Raw genomic sequence first — 20,447 nt, forward strand, 5'->3', positions numbered from 1 at the left:
TGAAATATGTCCCAAGACTAAAAATGAAAAGGAAGACATGTCTCGAGTTCCATATTCAAGTGCTGTCGGGAGCTTGATGTACGCTATGATGTGTACTCACGCAGACATTTGTTATGCCGTAGGTCTGGCTAGCAGGTATCAATCCAATCCTGGAAGAGATCATTGGAAAGCTGTGAAGAGAATTTTCAGATACCTGAAGGGAACTGCAGATTATTCACTATGTTATAGTGGAAATGATTTACACTTGAGAGGATATACAGATGCTGATTGGGCTGGTGATCGGAATGATAGAAAATCAACATCCGGTTATGCCTTCTTACTTAATGGTGGTGTTATATCATAGAAAAGTAAGAAACAAACTGTACAGCCCTTTGAACAATGGAAGCTGAGTTCGTGGCTTGTGCGTGTGCAGTATAAGAAGCTGTTTGGTTGAAGAGATTCTTTGAGCATTTGAATATTACAAAGAACTCTTAGGGTCCCATGACTTTATATTGTGATAGTCAAGCGGCTATTGCATATACAAAAGATCCTAAGTATCATAGCAAGACCAAACACATTGACATCAAGTATAACTTTATAAGAGACATGGTAGCAAGTGGAGAGATAAATTTACAGTACATTCCTACGCGAAGCATGATAGCTGATCCTTTTACAAAGGCGATATCTAGAGACTTGTTTGAGAAACATGTTATGGCTCTATGTTTGAGAAGGATATGAACGTATTTATGTATTGTAAAATAACTTTAGAATTATAATATGCTCATCAATATTTGACTCTTGAATTTTGCTTATATCTCGTATGCATATGATGAATGTTTTGTTAATAAAGTGCGCCGAACAAGTCGCGAGATTGGCTCTCTCACACGAGCAATCGCCTCTTACGTTAAGAATCGTGAAGAGATGAGACCTTATAGAACCTTGGATAATGCGGGGTCATATTTACTTGTAGAGGTCGTTCTTGATAGCTTACGAATTTCACTATTCGATTATGACTTGTTTTGTAAACCAGATACAAGTTTCTCTAAGTAGATGGTTTAAGGATTATTGAAGTGAGAAACTCGGGTTAGACATTTGAAGGTGTCTAGACCAAGATTTGTACGGTGTTGGATGATTAAAAGAATAAGACACACGCGCCAATATAAGGTGAGAACACCGTAACATGTGTTTCATACCACGCGTGCTATCGACCAATGGGATAATGGAAGAATGAGTCCCTACTTCTTCATTGTGTGAGATCCCAAAGAAGTTACATTAACTTTTATTGGAATACCCTTTGACCTTTTACTGTTTCTTGAAGTGTCAATCAGTGTTGCTACTTTAGCATGTTACTACTAGCCATGAGTGATTGGGCAATGCAGTGCATGTCTAGGAAAACAGTTGGTTTGGAATGAAAAGATTCGAATAGAAAGGGAAGACAAATAAATAATTTTTTTTGTAAATTAACTTGTATTCATAGGTCGACCATTACACTTACCATGAGGGTATCAAATGTAATTATGAATATAAAGTTAAACATGAACCCGAGTTCACTTCTTTCGAGGATGAGGGATTAAATAACTAACTACTGGAGTAGCAGGTGATGTCTGGGGTATTGCGAGTAACAAGATCCTCATGTTAGTAGTAAATCCTTTCCGCATGTGATTGGATTACTACATAGAGCTATTAAACAACCTTAAAGGGATTAAGAATATTATGGCTTTTAATGCTCATAGGTCGCACGAACTATTTACCGGTATGAATTATGTATGTTGTTTTCATGGTAGTTACTAGTTCGATCTAGTCCACCTGTGCGAAGTGGGAGATGTTGGATATAAGGTTTGGGTTATGGGTCGCTCATGTGGACTGACCCGACCCGTTTTAAAGGAGATAAAACTTAAGAAGGTTACAAACGTAGGTTTTATTACTCCTAAAGCCACCGCACGTTATTTTGAGAGACGTGAGAACGTGGAGTGGTGTTTTTTATTGTTGGTTTTTCCTATTCCTCTTCTATATATCTGTTCTACAGAAGATAAAAAAAATGCGTGCTAAAACCTTTCTCTTCTTCTCCCAACAAAAATCCCAAACATAGAAAGGAAGGCTTTTAGTTTGTGAATTAAGCTTTGTTTCCTGGTGATTCAAAGTTCGACTTGAGTCAATTGTTTCGGTGGTGAGTTCAACAATTCTTCCACTGTGTTGATAGGTACGCTATTATTGTTCTCGCCCCGATATTATTTAACTTTCATGAAGCAATCTGGTACTTAACGAAACCACATTCACTTTCCCTAATTGACAAAAGTTTCTTCGTTCACTTTGCCTGATAATCGCAGCCTATCAATTCGTTCCACAAGTATGTATATACTTTTCTCTTGCCTTTTCCTTTTCAGTTCATTTCTCGGAAATTATGAACCTGGAATGTTGCAGATCGTAATACGTAAACAAGGAAACAGAAAAAACAGCTCACTATAGAAAGCATAATAAGTTCCATAAAAGCCAAATTAAAGTAAGTTTAGCATAGATAACAAACTTGATGCTCAACTTTGACATGTGCTGCAATCATACAGGATGAGCACTTGGACAGTTAAAAACAACATATATTCAATGAGTATCCACACCCTTACCTCCTAGTGGGATGCATTTTAAAGGTACAAAGACAATTGCAAGGACCAAAGTTCCCCTTACCTTTCAAATAGAACAGCTATCATATATTCTTATAAGAGGATGTGGAAATGCCATATCTAGTATACTCAGGCTCATTGAGACTGGAAAAGCTTGTCACAGGGTAACTAATGCAAGGGCCTTACTATGATAAAATTGCACCTATTCAATAGCCCTGGCTAATTTTAATAACGAAAGCTAAAGTTTTTCCATAGTGACACATACAGAGGAAAGTATGACACTGCAAAAATGGACACAGGCAGAAATGCCGTGGAAGATAAAGCAACTTTTGTCCACCTTCCCTTGTAGTGAATCATCAAGATTATAGTCGATGCGAACGATAACGTCATCATTCACACAGAAATAATCAAGAAGGTAACTCACTAGAATTAATTTCTGAGGAAGCGACCGCCTGAATTCATGCAAGAGAAATGAGGAGGTAAGAATTGAGAGAAATGTGATCATTGAGGTCAAAGCAAAGGTGATTGAAATCACATCCCCTATGGTGAAAATCACAAAAAAAAGGCTGATAAGACAACGGGATAACCAGTGTTCTGATTAGCTCCCCTGGAATAGTATAGGCTGCAGCAGAAGCCAGTGTAGCATTTGCTTTAGTGATAATTGCTGCTGTTGCCGTCTTGCCTTCTTCGTCAATAATTTCGAAAAGATCAACTGAGCAGACGTTTTTCACACGCTGCAGGGACAGAAAATCTACTTAGCCATAGACCACACTAAGATATAAGAAAGAAACAAGTGTTTTTACTCTAACTGTTTAAACTTTTAAATAAGATAATTCACACAATTCAACATGATACTAGTTTCTCCATACGTGTGCTGCACGTGTATTTATCGAGCCATGTAATACATAATTTTGTAAAATAATATCAATGTTATTAAAATAAAGCTTCAAAATAATAATTATACATGATGAATAAAGTAGAAGATTATCTGAATGTTCAACTTCAATGTGGATCGTTATATCTGGTGACTTATTTCGTCGAGGTAAAGATGTTTTTCGATATCGTCTGAACCTACGAAAATTGAAATCAAAATTTAATAAGATACGTGTAATTTAATACTATTTAAATTTCATGAAGCAAAAAACATGTATGAAGCACACTTTTTTATGGAGGAAATTCGAAAATAGTCAGATTTACAAGTGGTCATTCAAAAATAGCCACAGTTTCAAAAATAATCGAAATTTAGCCACTTTTTATGTAAAGATAAATCTGAACAAAATCACTGGTCAAAATCCGGAAAAATACTTCAGCATAATATACTGGAGTTCCAGTATAGTATACCGGTCCAGCATAATATACTGGAGTTTGGAGCACCGGTGCTCCAGTCTCCAATATATTATACTGGAGCCAGCAAAGTATACCGGTCCAGCATAATATGTTGTAAGTTTATACACAGGTGCATCGAACTCCAGTATATTATGCTGGACCGGTCTCTGTTGCAGCAAAATAGTGGCTATTTCTTATTAACTTGGCAAACGCTGGCTATTTTTGAATGACCAGTCCGAAAACTGGCTAGACCGTGCTATTTTAACCTTTTTTATAGACTGATATTCTTGGTGTATATTCCTTTTATCCTTTTCAATTGCTTGGTCATCATCAAGACTCTAGTTGTCAATATTGATATCCCTTATTAGAGTTTAGTTGGTGTATGAAGTAAATTAACTAAAATCAGTAAGGAGTACCTATATAGTTGGATGACAGGAAAAGATTTTTTATTTTATGAACTTCATTGTTAATGAAGGTAAAGCAAAATAGCATAGGTTATTCTTTTATTTTTATAGTATATTTTATGTGTATTCATTAGTATTTTGACACATATATGCTGGAAAATATATATTGCTTAAATTTCAAAGAAGGTAACCTCTTAGCAACCAATTGTTACAGAATTCTGAATTTAATGTGAAATTTTATTGATTCTTGAAAAAAAATTCAAAAAATAAAAGTTATGTTTCTTATGTATTCTTTATGTTGTTCATACGTCCTATAGTAATATAATAAGTAATAGAGATAATCATGACATCTCTATATAAATGAGAAGAGAGCTTCTGCTAAAAGGAATGAGATTGTTTAACCATATACTTTATTTATCGTCATTGTAAAACATAAAGGAATTAGAACATCCGACCACATTAATTAGTTAATAAATAAAAGAAAATGTGCATTCTCCAGTCATGTATGACAACCTTTTATGATTAGTAAAATGCAACGTCCACACTGATAATGAGATGCACTGTCATATGACACGAACAACCCTTAATCCTATTAATTGTCACGTATGGAAGGGTTGTTCATAGGATAGGAAAGGATGCACCTTTGTTATGTCGAAGAACAAAGAGGTTTGTAGCAACGAATGACAAAGAGAAGTGTTTTTCATAAGGTTCCATGTTATATATCTGATAAAAACTATAAATTTACCTTTATATATGGAGGTCTCACATTATATATGTAGAGGAACACATATATAAAATATTATTATAATCTAATGTACTGTCACTACTGTAGAAGCACATGAGTTATTTCAAACCCAAATCAATGGCAAGAGGATATAATTTTGTATGCTTACCTTCACCAAAGAACTGTATGGCTCTATAATGCGTGATCAACTTTTCATCTGATCATCAAGGCTTGTTCTCATTTTTAAAAGTCAACCAATAGTTTCTCTGTTTTGAAAAGGCTGCCACAATTGAGAACAGAATAAGAAAAAAAAGAGTTAGAAACTATTTTGAAAGTTAGTAACTAATACTATGAAAGATTGCATCCCTTCATGAGTAATCATGCTAGAAAGTTTTATATAATAAAAGTATGAAGGAATGTATGTGAGCAAGGTGTTTGAAGGAAGCAATCTTCAGCATAGTATTTGCTCACGCAATAGAATAAAATTCCGGAAAAAATGATTTTTTTTTTCAAATGAAAATGGTATTTGAAAATTAGAGTTGTGTTTGGACATGAATATACTTTTGGGTTGTTTTTGAATTTATGTGAGTGATTTGAGTAAAAAATTTGAAAAACAGCCTTTTGGAGCTTTTCAAATTTTCGGAAAACACCAAAATTCAATACTGATTTCGTAAAAAAATGAAATTTTTTCGGAAAAAAATGAAAAAAAATTCATGGCCAAATGGGATCATAGTTTCTTCATAAAAAAAAACTCAAAGCAAATAATAAGAAGTGGATAGAAGAATTGATAAAGTGATTTGACAAGAATGGCGAATTGGCAAAGTTGTCATAAAAAAAAATTCGGGAAAAAGCTAGTAATTGCATTATTTTCTTTCTATACTTTGACAGCAAGAGACAAACATTTAGGCAAGTTTTTTTTCCTTCAAGGCATCTTTTGAACAAGACTTTTAGAAAGCCAACGGTTGAAACTATTCTTAAAAGAAAACTTAGTTGCTAATAAGAACAAACACAACTTTTTACAAACGCCACTTAAGTCAAATCGGTTCTTTCCTATCTAAACGGTATTACTAATATGTTATTCCTAAATATTTTTAGAAGTAAAATATTTAGGTAAATAAGAAGGGTATTTTAGTAATTCAACTTTTAACTTTAGAGGTTCATGCTTTTAATATAATATAAATATAGATATAGATATAGATTAGAGCAAACAAATATGAGGAGGGATCAAGTATCCAATTTAGCTCAAACAAAAGCAAATTCTCTTGCAATAGTAGCGTAGGGCTTCTCATATCTGCAATTTCACTGTCATATATCTTTTACACCAACCATGTGCAGTATGGAATTTCCATGATGGGTGATTTTTCTTTGAGCTTCCTCTTTGGCATTCCCACGTTCTCAACTATATATGTCGACATCTGCATCTGCCGATACTTGATTGCCATGTGCAAAATGTTACGACCTTCACTGTCAACATACTCTAGAGGTTGAGTATATGTTTCAGTATCTCTTCTATAACTTCTGTGCAACCCGATTTTGTCGCTAAGACCAATGGAGACTCAGCAACTTTTGTGAAGCACCATCTTGTTCCTCTTGTTCTTGGCCTTTTGAAACATCTGACATTAGTCTATATTTGTGGGATCGAGGTTTGACCTGGTTTAATGCAGACTCTGCATACTTCCAACAAGTATCTTTTTCTATTCATATCTCTGCTTTTCCCTACTTTTTAGCTTGGAGTGGGCTTAGCAAAAAGTTACAAGTGGAAGTACCATTTCAGGTATTACTAACTCATAACTCAATTATTTAGATATATTCTTTATATTGTTGAAGTCCTGCTAAATTATTATTGAAGTGACACCAAAAAAGTTGGACCTTGAGAGATTATGGCTGCGTCAGATCCATCAATATCTTGTAACGTCTATACAATGAAAAGTGGAAATTGAAAACGTTTGAAGCTTTTCTTACAAGGAAGCACCAAAACTTACAACTTAGAATCCTATTGCAAATAGCCATAGATAGTGTGAAATACTACGTATTCTCCCTGGTTGTAGTCTGATTCGGTACGAAATTTTAAAAAAAAAAAGAAAAGAAAGGATGATTGTTGAAACTTATGGCTAAAAACATGTCATAACATTTATATGACTATAAAAACTCATTAAGGTTAAAATTAGAAGTATAAAATAAATTATTTCAAATATAAAAATATATCATTCTTTTTGTAACATACTAATAAACTAATAATATCACATAAATTGAAATGAGTGGAGTAACATTTTTGAGGGAGGAATTACATCAAGATTATAACAATAAATTACATTTATTTCCATAAATTTGATCTCGTAGATGCAACCATGAAGCACACGTAAAAGAAATTGAGCAGCGAGAGTATGCTTTTTCAACCATGTCCTGTTTCAATATAAGAGGAAACATCGTAACTCTTATTTGTATTTACTTCAGGATTGTGTATTTCATCCTAATGCCATGGACGATCGCAATCTAGTATTCGTGGGTCGACATTTACCAATCCTTGATACCTGCACCTGCTAATCCTTGGGGAGAATGGGGTTTAGACTTAATATAAATCTGAAATTTTTAAAAAATTTAACTAAATACAAGCACAATTTGAGCCGAGAAGTGGGTGTGACTCTCAAAAGATAATAGGGCAATATTTAGCATAGATACTTTTATTTGCATTAAGTGTTGCAATTTTCTAGCAGCAAAGTTTTCTGCAACTTTATTGACATGCATTGAAGGGACATCACTTTTACTAATTCAAGAGATTATGGGATCAACTATTATATACACACTAATATATTAATGGCTAGCCGAAAAGATGCTTTGCTATGTAGTCATTTTCTGCTAATCATGTTAATTAATTACAAGCTGGGACGTAATTAATAGTACTATTTGTAGGCATATAAATTTCATTGGAATTAAATCCATAAAATACTTTGGACTATATTTTAAATTCAAGATATATTGGTCCAAATAAATATTATTGGGCTAATATAATTGAATTAGTTATATAAGTCCAATATATATGGATTAAATAAATAAGTCTTAATCCATTGGGCTAGCCCATTTAATTGGGCTAAAGTGATGAGCCCACTTCATTAAGCCCAAGATGTCATCTTCCTAGAGGCCCAGTTTGGTGCCACGGGTCAAATGACGTGGCGCGCCAAGTCAAGCGGAAGGGCCAATAGGACCATGCCACGTGTCAAAATGACAAGGCATGTCCAGTCACGCTAAAAGGCCAATGAAATCGCGCCACGTGTGCAAGTGACATGTTCTGGCCAATCAAATGCAGCCATGTAACACTTCAATTTGATTGGTCGGAAAGAGCTTGTTCTTATCACAACTCTTCCCTTCCACAACTATAAATAGGGGTTTTCATAACTCAGAAAAGAGGCCAGAAGTTATAACAAGAAGCAAGAGAGAGCTCGTGGATCAAACGCCGCAAATTTATCTACAAGTTTCAAGCTTCAAGCAGTCAAGTTCAAAAAGAACAAATCAAGCTCAAGAACGAATCAAGATCAAGTTCAAGCAATCAAGCTCAAAAATAAGATCATAATTTGTGGAAACAATTACAATTCAAGATCAAGCTCAAAGGCTCTTGAATTTATACTAGAAAAGTAGAATCAGAGGATTCATAGAGATTGTAATACTCAAATATTCGAAATAAAATACTACGATTGTTGCATATTTTTCGGCCTTGATTTTATTTTCTCGAACCAAATTTATTGTCTACAAATTCTGGCACGTCCAGTGGGACAATCTCTACCTCTCATCTCAACTTTTCAATCACCAAAGTTCAAGAACATTGAAATGGCTTCGAAGAAAATCAACTCCAGATCAACATCCACCAAGGCTGCTAACTCCAGGTTCTATGCTGATGTGGAAAGCATCCTCGATGTCATCTTTGGAAGCTTCAGACCAGTTACGAGGAGCAAAGCAAGCTCTTTAGGACAACAAACACCCCAAGTGTCGTCCGCATCAACCCCTGTTTTCGAATATTCATCCTCAAAAGGAGCAAGATCTTCTACAAACGCATCTGAAGGAGGGAGCGATGTTGCTAAAAAGATCAAGAAAACTCTTGCTCTGCTTGACCTCTCCGGCTCCAAGCACTCTACTGTGAAGGAAGATGATGATGCTTCAAGCGATGGATCCTCCCCACTTACACCACATAGCGTGAGCCAGTCAAGGATCAATCTGTGTGAAAATCCATGCTACTCTCCGTCATCCACGATAATCATGCAAGCCATGTTGACAAACACTTCATCTATGGAGGAGAAGTTGGCAAACATGACGGAAGCAATCACTTGCTTGACCAAATGCATGCAAAATCAAGAGGCTAGAATTGACAAGCTAACAGACAGGGTGGGAATCTTGATGGAAGAAGAATCTACCCATGCACCCGGAAAGCTCCCAGAAGTTCTAGAGAGTGACTCTCCCCCAAGACAAGCAACATCCACTAAGGCTATCCCTGTCTCATCTGAAGGGATGATTCCAATCGATCAACTGAAGGAGTTCATCGAAGGAACCATTAAGAACAAATATAAAGTTGCTGCCAAATACTCCCTTATATATGCAAAGCCATACACTGCAAGGGTCGATATGTTGAAGATGCCTGCTGTCTATCAACCTCCGAAGTTCCAACAGTTTGATGGTAAATGTAACCCAAAGCAACATATTGCGCACTTCGTGGAGACGTGCAACAATGCTGAGATTTATGGAGATTATCTCATCAAGCAGTTTGTCCGCTTGCTAAAAGGAAATGCTTTTAACTGGTACATGGACCTCGAGGCTGGATCTATCGACAGTTGGGATCAACTAGAGCAAGAGTTCCTCATTCGCTTTTATAGTACGAGACGTACTGTGAGTATGATGGAACTTACAAATACTTGTCAACAAAAGGGGGAACCAATTATCGATTTTATCAATCGATGGAGGAATTCAAGCCTCAACTGCAAAGACAGGCTTAGTGAAGCTTCGAGCATAGAGATGTGCATCTAAGTCATGCATTGGGGATTATTCTACATCTTGCAAGGTATCAAGCCTAGCATATTTGAAGAACTTGCAACTCGTGCCCATGACATGGAATTGAGCATGGCCTCCACTGGAAATGAAAGGCTACCCATCTATGAACCTCGCAAGTTGAATGACAAACAAGAAGTCAGGAAGTGGGGCAAGTTCGTACCCAAGTTTGAAAGCAAAGAAGCTATGAATGTCAATACATCACTATCACACCTCCTTTTTACCTGCGCCAGTAAGGGCGTAGAGGAGATTTTCCATTTAAAGGACAATCGAAACAGGATTTGTTTATTAAATTCAGAGTCGCCACTTGGGAGATTTATGGTGTCCCAAGTCACCGGTTGAATCCCGAATCGAGGAAAAGAAATGACTCTGTATTATAGTCCGCGAACTAGAAATCTGGATAAGGAATTCTGTTAATCCGGGAGAAGGTGTTAGGCATTCCCGAGTTCCGTGGTTCTAGCACGGTCGCTCAACTGTCATATTCGACCTTATTTATCTGATTTTTATACATGTTGAACCTGTGTGCAAATTTTAACTCTTTCCCGCTTTTATTGTTGTTATTTTAAGAGAGAATTGCAACGTCGTGAATTTCGAACCACGTCACATCAATGCACCTGCGGTTATTGACACATTTCGACTCCGTTGAGATTTGGATTTGGGTAACATAAATGTGCACCCGAGTTTAAGAAAGTAATTTATTAAAAGCGCGCCTAAAGTGACTAGCGCGTTATTATTTTGAGGAAAGCCGTGAAATTCATTAGATGGTCCGTCCCGAAATATAAAGTATTTTAATGTAATATTTACTGAGGGCCCCGCAACTTATGCGTTTTATTTGGCGAGGCTCACCTCATTTATTCTTTAAAGGCTAATCCTAAAATAACTATTATTATTCTATTTATTTGTCTCCAAAGAAATAAATAAAAGGGGGCCCTCATTAGTTATTATTAGAAAATCCTATAGTCTATCAATTGAAAATTAGTAGACCAAATGCCATTTCAACATTAGGTCCAAAGAACCCAATCCATATGCTGGATCGAGTTTTGAACTACACGACTTGGTTATTTGATTCTGCTAACATTCATGAATAAGTTAACTGATTCAAATTCAAGCAAACTATTGATATTAACAATTAACATGCAATTACTTGTTCCTACGTCGAAGTAGTGAGCTTAACGAACAAAGGAAAGGACATCAATAACTAGCATGTTGGGCTGTTTTAAAAGCGCGTTTAACCTGAAATCGGAATAAGCACCACATGTTGACTTCTGAATTAATTGTAGGTCCAAACAATACTGATATTCGATTTTTAACTCAATGTTAACTGAAATCAATACTAAACTATACTAAGTCTACAACTAATGAACACGAATTAACAGTTTAAACAGTCCTAATTAGGTACAAACTTCATAGTCTACATTTCATTGAGTTATAGATTAAATTGGACTATACAACTACTTATCATCTATATCTACTGAGCTACAGATACAACAACAAATAATTAAGGGCCCGAGCACTTCCATTTCATGTTTACATCTCAAGGCTACATCAAATTGAGCTTAGTTGTGTACCTGGATTGCAGTGAACCGAAGAATAAAGAGGAAGTCAACAGCAGTACAACACAGTAAACAACAACAGCAGCAAATAACACCAGCAGACAGCAAATTGGAATTCAGAAACAACTCCAAACCCAGTTTTCAAATCAGAAAAACACTTGACCACAACTCATAACCAGTTTTGAAACCAAACATCAACAACAAATAACTCCGGGCAACTAATTGGACCTCAAACTCAAACAGAAAACCAACCAGTGAACCTCAAACACTCCAGTAAACAGACTTGAAGCTGGAAACTACACCCCAACAATTGAAAGTCAGGCACTTTACTTCAAGCTTGCAATACTATTTTTTACTGATTAAAGAAGGATCAAATTCAGAACCTAAGAGGACTAATTTCTTTTTTTTTCTATATTTCCTGATATTCTTTTTGTGTCACCTTTGAGTCTAATTTCAAAAGCGCCCCCCTCCCTTTTAACTCTTTCCAGACCCCTATTTATACCAAAACTACAGCCCTTATCTGCCTTGAAACACTTAAACTAATCAGAAAACATCCTGCCCACACTCCCTGAACCCCCACTACCATAATATGTCTTGTTCTTTTGTTTTAATCAAAGGTTATGGGTGAATTAACTTGTTTAATCAACTTCCCATGCCAGTAAGCCTTGTTACCCACTATTACTAAACAATTCATTAGTTTAATGGTACTTTAGTACCCTACTGTCAGACCATTCAACCTAAACCATTTTCAAACCTTTTAAATCCCAAAATACCCTCCTAAAGTCCCTGAAATTACTGTCCTACCCAATCCCTTTTAATCTGTATTAAACCTTTCAGCTCTAACCTATTCAAACCTACCAACTAACTAAGCTGAATCCTAATTAACCAACAAACTACAATAGCTATAACCAATTCAAATCAGTTAGTAATTCAAGATATTAAATCAAATGGCATCAAAAATGAAGACTAAGGGTTCAGGGCAGCACATATTGAACTAACTATATTGGGGAACCAATCATATTTAGCTCAGAAACAAATGAACTGAAATCAACTAGACGAGCATACGCTTAATTAAATTAGAATACAAAAGAAGAAACAACCAGAAGAGCTTTAAGGGGATTGACAGATTCAGGATAACAAATGACCAATAAATTCAGTTCAATGTGATGAACTGAATATACCAACAGACTCAATTCTAAGTTCAAATATACCAACAGGCTCATTTCAACACAAAATTTAGAACATAAACGAAGCAGGAGAGGAAATAGACTGGAATGAACTATGAAATTAAAACCAAAATTAAACTACTATCGTGTTAAACTAACACTCAAACCTACCGGACTAATCGACGAAACTTATTGATTAAACAATTATAACATATAATCAACAACAGAAAATTTGGACCAAGAAAAAGGTCCGAAGAGAGGAGGAGGAAAATCATTGACAAAACCGGACTACAATGAAACTTTAAACAGATAAACAACAAACAACAAAAAAAAATGAAAAAGAGATGGAAATGAAATACCTCAAAATCTATAGACCGAACTCCAATCAGTTTGACCTTCGACTTGAACCTTTTGAGGTAAAAACGAACTTTAATCGAGTGTTCTCGACTGAGAACACTCAACTAAAGTCGATTAAAACCCCAATTTCTTTTTCCCCTCTGACTGACTCTAGGTTTGGTGCTTCTAGGGTTCTTCAATCGATTTAAAATTCGACCAGTTCTAGCAAGATTCGAGCCAAAGTAGGGGTGGTTTGGGGATGAGGGAGGTCAGGTGGAGTTGGGGTGTGAACTTGGGACTGGTTGGGTAGGTTTAGGGTTTTGCTCGAATCTTCGATTGAAGATTCGAAACAAACCGGGATGATTCGAGGTTAAAAGGGTAGGGATTTGTGTTGAGGGTGGTTAGAAGGTTCAGGGGTGTGAATTTCATGGTCATCGGAGCCGGCGCCGCCGGGTTTTCAGGTGAAGGGAACGAGGGTGGCTAGGGTTTGGGGGTGGTCGTGTCTGAAGGGTCTGAGAGAGACGATGGGGCGAGGGGGGTTTGGTTTGGGGGGTGGGGTATGGTTTGAAGTATATATATGAAAGGGTGGGATGAATCCAGGCCGTTCGATCTGATGAGATCAATGGCTTGGATCCATTCATAAACATAAACGACGTCGCTTCGTTTACCCTTGAGACCGGATCGGTCTTGGATGGGAACGGGTCGGGTGACGGAGGAGTTGATCTGGATCGTTGGTGGATTGTGGTGGACGGTTGAGATTGGACGTGACAGATACGACGTCGTTTGGACGTCGTATTGCCAGGTCGGTTGGACCTGGTAAAAGGGGTATTCGGACTGGGCCTGTGGACATATTGTTTGGGCCTATAGAAAAATTGGCCTGGTCCGAGTTTATCAACTCTTTCTTTCATTTCTTCCTTTTCTTTTATTTTCTTTTTTAATTCCTAATTACCAAAAGTTATAAATTAAATTGTAAAACCAAAATTAACTTAGGAAATACTAATTAACCCTTAATAATATTTACCACATATAATTAAATACCAATTGACAATAAACTCACACAATTCGACATTAAACGCCAAAAAATACAAAGTACATATTTTTGTGATTTTCATTCTCGCAAATCCAAATATTGTTTAACTAATTCCTAATTGTAAAATTAAATCCTAAATGCACATGCAACACATATTTTTGTATTTTTCTTAACTAAAGTAGAAATAAACATGCACAGACAAAATACAAATAAATCACAAACAACACAAAACCATTTTATTTTGAATTTTTGGGAGTAGTTCTCGTAGGGCAAAAATCACGTGCTCACAGCTGCCCCTCTTTGTCCGGAAACACGAAGAGTTTCCGTGCAAAGATAAAGTGAGCGGATACGAGCGATTTTTGCCCGTTCGGCTACTCCGTGTGAAGCATTTTTTGAAAGATTTGACCGAACCTCTACTTCAAAGGTTTCCTACATATCCCTGGCTAAAAGGGAATTAGGTCAATGTAGTTCGGGAAGTTTCGGTAGCTGGGACTTCCATGGAACTGTGGTTTTGTTGTTACTACTATTGATGCTGCTGCCGCTACTTACTGACTTCCTTATTACACCATGCTAAAAGAGAACAAGAAGTTAAACTAAACTATAGTCTATGAATTACAAAGATTAATTCTCAAACTTGGTCATGTGACTGTTGTTGCCTTGTTGCCTCACTGTCTTGTTGCCTTGTGTTTCCTCCGATGTTTCTTTACTTCTGACTTGACTTGTATTCTCTCTTGATTGCCGAACTTGAACTTCTTATTTCCTTTTTGTGAGCTTCGCATTATTTTTCCTTCGAAGCTTAAACTGCCTTCTTCTGACTAGTGTTGCCTTCCTTCCGACTTTTGGACTTTAATTTATGCTGGGGATTTTTGTTGTAACCATCCGTTCTCCGGGCGGGCTTCTGACCTTTACTACGACTTAAAAAGATAATACCTCCATTTTCCAGGCGGGCTCCTGACTTCGTCTACAACTTGAAATGATAACAACCTCCATTCTCCAGGCGGGCTCCTAACTTCTAACACAACTTAAAAATATAACACCTCCATTCTCCAGGCGGGCTCCTGACTTCCAACACAACTTAAAAATATAACACATCCATTCTCCAGGCGAGCCCCTGACTTCCAACACAACTTAAAAATATAACACCTCCATTCTCCAGGCGGGCTCCTGACTTCTAACACAACTTAAAAATATAACACCTCCATTCTCCAGGCGGGCTCCTGACTTCAACAACTTCTTAAAATATAACACCTCCGTTCTCCAGGCGGGCTCCTGACTTCAACTACAACTTAAAGATACAACACCTCCATTCTCCAGGCGGGTTCCTGACTTCAACAACTTAAAAATGTGTTCTATTGTCGTTGTTCCTCCCTGCCTCTTGAACCATTTTCCTTCTAACTTGAATTATCTTCTTTCAGAACTGCTTCCTTCAAAACTGGTGTTTCATTCCTCTGAGACTATTGGCGATAACACCGGTGTTTCATTCAAAAATATGTTATTCTCCTCCTTCCAAGACTAATTCCCTTAAAGCTCGTATTTTCCTTCCTCTGGAACTACTTCCCTTAAGACTTGTGTTATCTTCCTCCCGAAATTGCTTTCTTTAAAACTTGTATTGCCTTTTTTCGAAAACTGCTGTGGATATCGCTTCCCTCAAAACTTGTGTTAGATTTCCAGAATATTTTCGAAATGAAAGAAAATTTTCTGCCCCAGTTTGACAATCTTTCTTGTGGCATGTCTTTCCGTCATCAATAACGTTTGATGTCCCTACTTCAAATCAAAGAAAATTTGTTAGTTTAAAATGTGGGGGACGTTCCTGCTGGGTATGGTTTTCCCTTTCGCTCTTTTCCATGCTCTGCTTTGTTCGACCATCTTGAAACTTGGCCGATAACTTTTGACCTTCTTGATGCTTCTGTATTCGCCCACTTCTCAACCGTTGTTTTCCACTTTTACTCCATACTTTCCACGACATCTTAGAGTAATCCATCATTTGGTCTTATAATGACGTCTTTCTTATCCCGTCACATTATCTTCAGCCTATCTTATCCCCATTTATCTTGCACCATGTTGGCAACTGGTAGTTGGCTTTGAAAATCCTTCTTAAAAACAACTACTATAAAAAATCTTTAACTAGAAAATTTGAAAGATGATGACTTCCAAAGATAAAAAGAAAATTCTTTCTGAACAATTGTTTGAAGAGAAAATAACTTATCTGAATGGTATAACCGATCCCAATGGTCATGTCGTGCATTTTTGGATTAATCAACCCAGTCTGTTTACATCCATCAATCTTTCTGATATCCCTACTTTGTATTTCCAAGGTCCCGCAACCCATCTTCTTTTTGTTGAACAACATCTTTATTCTGCTTGATGTCTCGACGGATCCTTTCCATCAAGCTTATCTCGTTTGTCCCCATTTAATTCCTTGTCGCCTTATAGTGCCCTTCGAGGGGTTTTCACTAATAAGACTCTCTCGTTTCTCTCAACTCTCGTCGCCTTATGGTGCCTGTGAAGGTTTTCACCAATAAGACTCTCTCGCTTTATTTCTCTCAATTTCCGTCGCCTTATGGTGCCTGTGAAGGTTTTTACCAATAAGACTCTCTCATTTTATTTCTCTCAATTTTCGTCGCCTTATGGTGCCTGTGAAGGTTTTCACCAATAAGACCCTCTCATTTTATTTCTTTTCAGCTGGGGATTGGGGTGTTACGAAAACTCTTCATGTTTTTGGACAAAGTGGGGCAGCTGTAAGCACGTGATTTTTGCCCTATGTGAGAATTACTCCCAAAAATTCAAAATAAAATAATTTTCCTTTGTGTGCAATTTTGAGAATTTTCGTGGCATTTTTGGATAATTATTTGTATTTGCCCATGCATGTTTATTTGTAAAATTAATAAAAACTACAAAAATATGTCGCATTTGCATTTAGGATTTAATTTTACAATTAGGGGGAATTAAGTTTGTTTTACAAGAACAAAAAATCATAAAAATAATGTACGTTGCATTTTTAGCATTTAATGTCCCAATTGTGTGATTTTATTGTAATTGCTATTTAATTGTGTGTTAATTGTTATTAAGAGTTAATTAGAACTTTTATAAATCAATTTAGTTCTATAGGATAATTAAGGATTTTTAGAGTTTAGTTTTTAGTTTAAGAAAAAATAAAAGAAGAAAAAAGAAGCAAGAAAAGAAGAAGAAAATCGGATTGGGCCTTTTCTTCAATTTTAAACCCCAGGCCCAAACCAAATAACCCCTTAACCAAACCCCTACTGGGTCAGCCCGACCCGGTCCACCCCATAACCCAAACAAACACTCCCCTTCTTTCATTTTCATTTTTTCATTTCCCAACCCCAAAACCCTAAAAATGAGCTGCCCGCCCCCTCTCATCTCCTTCTCCAAACGACCCTTTCACCCCAAACTCCCATGGCTGCTTCCTTCATCTTCGTCGGAACAACCAAGCGACGAACGCCATGGCCGCTTCTTCTTCTTCTTCGTCAGCGTCATCAGCTGCCCGTCGACCACTCTTTAGTCGAGCAGCTGCCCTCTCCTTCTTTTCCGTCGAGCAGCAACATCTCCAGCTCACATGCCCATGGCTGCCCTCCTCTTCATCACTTTGCCTGCGATTCTCTTCTGCTGCGCCGCGAGGGACCTATCAGAGCTTAATTTCCCTTTCTCAAAGTCTTTTAGTCATTGTGGTCATTGGCCACGTTGACTCTGGAAAGTCGTCCACCACTGGTCACTTGATCTACAAGCTTGGTGGTATTGACATGCGTGTTATTGAGAGGTGCGAGAAAGAAGCTGCTGAGATGAACAAGAGGTCATTCAAGTATGCCTGGGTGCTTGACAAGCTTAAGGCTGAACGTGAGCGTGGTATCACCATTGATATTGCCTTGTGGAAGTTTGAGACCACCAAATACTATTGCACCGTGATTGATGCCCCCGGACACAGGGACTTTATCAAGAACATGATCACTGGTACTTCCCAGGCTGATCGTGCTATTCTTATTATTGACTCCACCACTGGTGGTTTTGAAGCTGGTATTTCCAAGGATGGTCAGACCCGTGAGCACGCATTTCTTGCTTTCACTCTTGGTGTCAAGCGACCCATCGACAGAACGTGAGCGTGCTTCCACTCTGCTGCCTAACCCATCGTCCTAAACAACATCTCCATCTCCCAGCCACAGCTGCTCACCCCAACTCCATCCCCAGTCAGTCACAACACCAACCAGTCCACCAAAAACCACTTGCACACACACAAAAAACAGTTTTAAGCTGAGGTTAGTTCGAGGTCATGCTCAGTCAAACGTCGAGGCAGTACGTCGAGGTTCCGTTCGAGTCCGGGTCTGTTAGTCAAGCATCGAAATAGTGTTGCGAACGAAGTTGTGTTTCATCGGAAGTTCAGCATTGTTCGACGTCGGATCGTTAGCATAAAGGTCAGCCATAGTCCATTCACGGATTTTTGCTGTTTTTTCTTAGGTTTCGTTTTAATATGTGGTTTCATTTTTGAACATTTTCGCATGATATTCCTACTGCATATTCGTTAAAATTGTGTGTGTGTGCGTTTTGGACGACTTGCCTAATGTTTTGAGTTCGATTGATGCTCAAGTTAGTGATTGAAATCTACTCGTTTGTTCCGTTAAGTTTGTTCGGATATAAATCTAACGTTGTTGTTAATTCATGAACGTTGTCGATTAGGAGTTTGTTTGGAAAGTATATTATGCAGAATTTGATTATTAGTTGGAAATTGATTAGATGAATTGGGTATAGCTGATGGGGTAGAGTGGTAATTTCAGTATTTTCAGAGGCATTTTCGGGATTTTAAGTTTTAAAAAATGATTAATTTGAGTGCTCGGTCCACTAAGCGCTAATATATTAAAATAATACATTATTTAATACATGGTGGAGAACAAGACATGTGGTAATGAGCAATAATGCATTGTTTAATATAGTGGGGGACAAGACATGTGGTAGTGGGAAATAATACACTTGTTTAATATAGTGGGGAACAAGGCATGCAAGTGTGGGGAACAAAACATAATGGTATGAAAAGATGAAAAAGGGATTGATTAAAATATGTTGCCCATACCTGCTTTGGGTTATAAATAGAGTCACTTAGGATTAATTTTAGGGGGGATTTTTTTTAGAGAGAGTTTTGGAGAAGAAAGACATTCTGAAAATCTTAAGAGAGTGTTGGAGAGTTTTAAAAAGAGAAAACAAAAACAAAGTAGTCTACGAGTTTAGTTTTGGGTTTAATACACGTGTGGTTGAGCCTGTTTGTGGTGATGTTGGTTGTTGTTGTTTAGTCTTTTACAAACTTTTGGGTTTGTTCTATTGAGCTTGTTTGGTTTTCTTCAAATTTTCCCGGGCCTCGAATCTGGTTTGAATTGTTGTTGTTGGGTTGTTGTTGTCTTGCCGTGTTATTACTGTTGCTGACTGCTCTTACATCTTCTTGTATTGCCATTTCCAGGTACACAGCTGTAACCTTGGTAATTTGTAAGCCGAAAACATAAGCATGAATATACATGAAGATTTGAAGCTTTAAGTTTGATCTAGTTTTTCTACTGATTTGTATATTAGGATATCTCATTCATTAATATCGTGCAAATGCCTGCCGAATGCATAAACTGGACTGTTGAATCTATTTCTACAAACATGTGAATAATGTTAGTGAACTAATATTCTCGAATGTTAGTGATTGAAGTTAGCCTACTGTCGGTTTTTAAGCATTGATGCATTTCTTCGACAAGTCATAAAAAGAGTAAGAAAAGAAAAATGGCTTTGTCTTACACATAGTCAATTCCAATAGTTCAAGTCATCTAATAATGTTAGTTTAAATTAATCAAAGAATAGTTGGTTTGTTTTGATATTACCGGGTGTCAATCTCGCGTTCTATTCATAATCTCAACTTTAGTGTTATTAACTAATAGAATAAGGAACTAAATAATCTCCCTTTGTACAAGCTCGATTACAATTTCCCATTTGCATTTGTCTTAGACCAATAACTAATAAGTCACGTCTTTTTAAGCATGTAATTAATTTGGAGATTTTATTTTAGAGACAAACTTAATAAAATGTAGTCACTTTAGGATTGTCCTTTTAAAATAAATGAGATGAGCCTCGCTGGATAAACACATAAATGGCGGGGCCCTCGTTAAATGTATGTATTAAATACTTAGATTTCGGGATGGGCCGTTTAGCAAATTTCATGGCCCCACCCAAATAATGATACGCTACTCGCTTTAGGCGCGTATTTAATAATTTTATCTTCTTAAACTCGGGTGCGCATTTATGT

General features: G+C 37.0%; 1 protein-coding gene and 1 pseudogene across 1 annotated transcript; one reads left to right on the forward strand and one right to left on the reverse strand.

Moving 5' to 3' along the window:
- Nucleotides 1-2,677: 2,677 nt before the first annotated feature.
- Nucleotides 2,678-16,130, reverse strand: LOC142166013 (uncharacterized; annotated as a pseudogene).
- A 1,480-nt stretch (nt 16,131-17,610) lies between these two features.
- LOC107799174 (elongation factor 1-alpha-like) lies at nt 17,611-18,291 on the forward strand. Its single transcript, XM_016622261.2, has one exon. The coding sequence runs from the start codon at nt 17,626-17,628 to the stop codon at nt 18,274-18,276; it is 651 nt and encodes a 216-aa protein (XP_016477747.2). The 5' UTR covers nt 17,611-17,625; the 3' UTR covers nt 18,277-18,291.
- The last annotated feature ends 2,156 nt before the right edge of the window (nt 18,292-20,447 follow it).

The sequence above is a fragment of the Nicotiana tabacum genome, chromosome 11 (assembly GCF_000715075.1).
Source record: "Nicotiana tabacum cultivar K326 chromosome 11, ASM71507v2, whole genome shotgun sequence".
NCBI classification, from domain to species: Eukaryota; Viridiplantae; Streptophyta; class Magnoliopsida; order Solanales; family Solanaceae; genus Nicotiana; species Nicotiana tabacum.

Coding starts and splice junctions, on each gene's coding strand:
- LOC107799174 (XM_016622261.2), top strand. CDS start 17,626: ATGGCCGCTTCTTCTTCTTCTTCGTCAGCGTCATCAGCTGCCCGTCGA.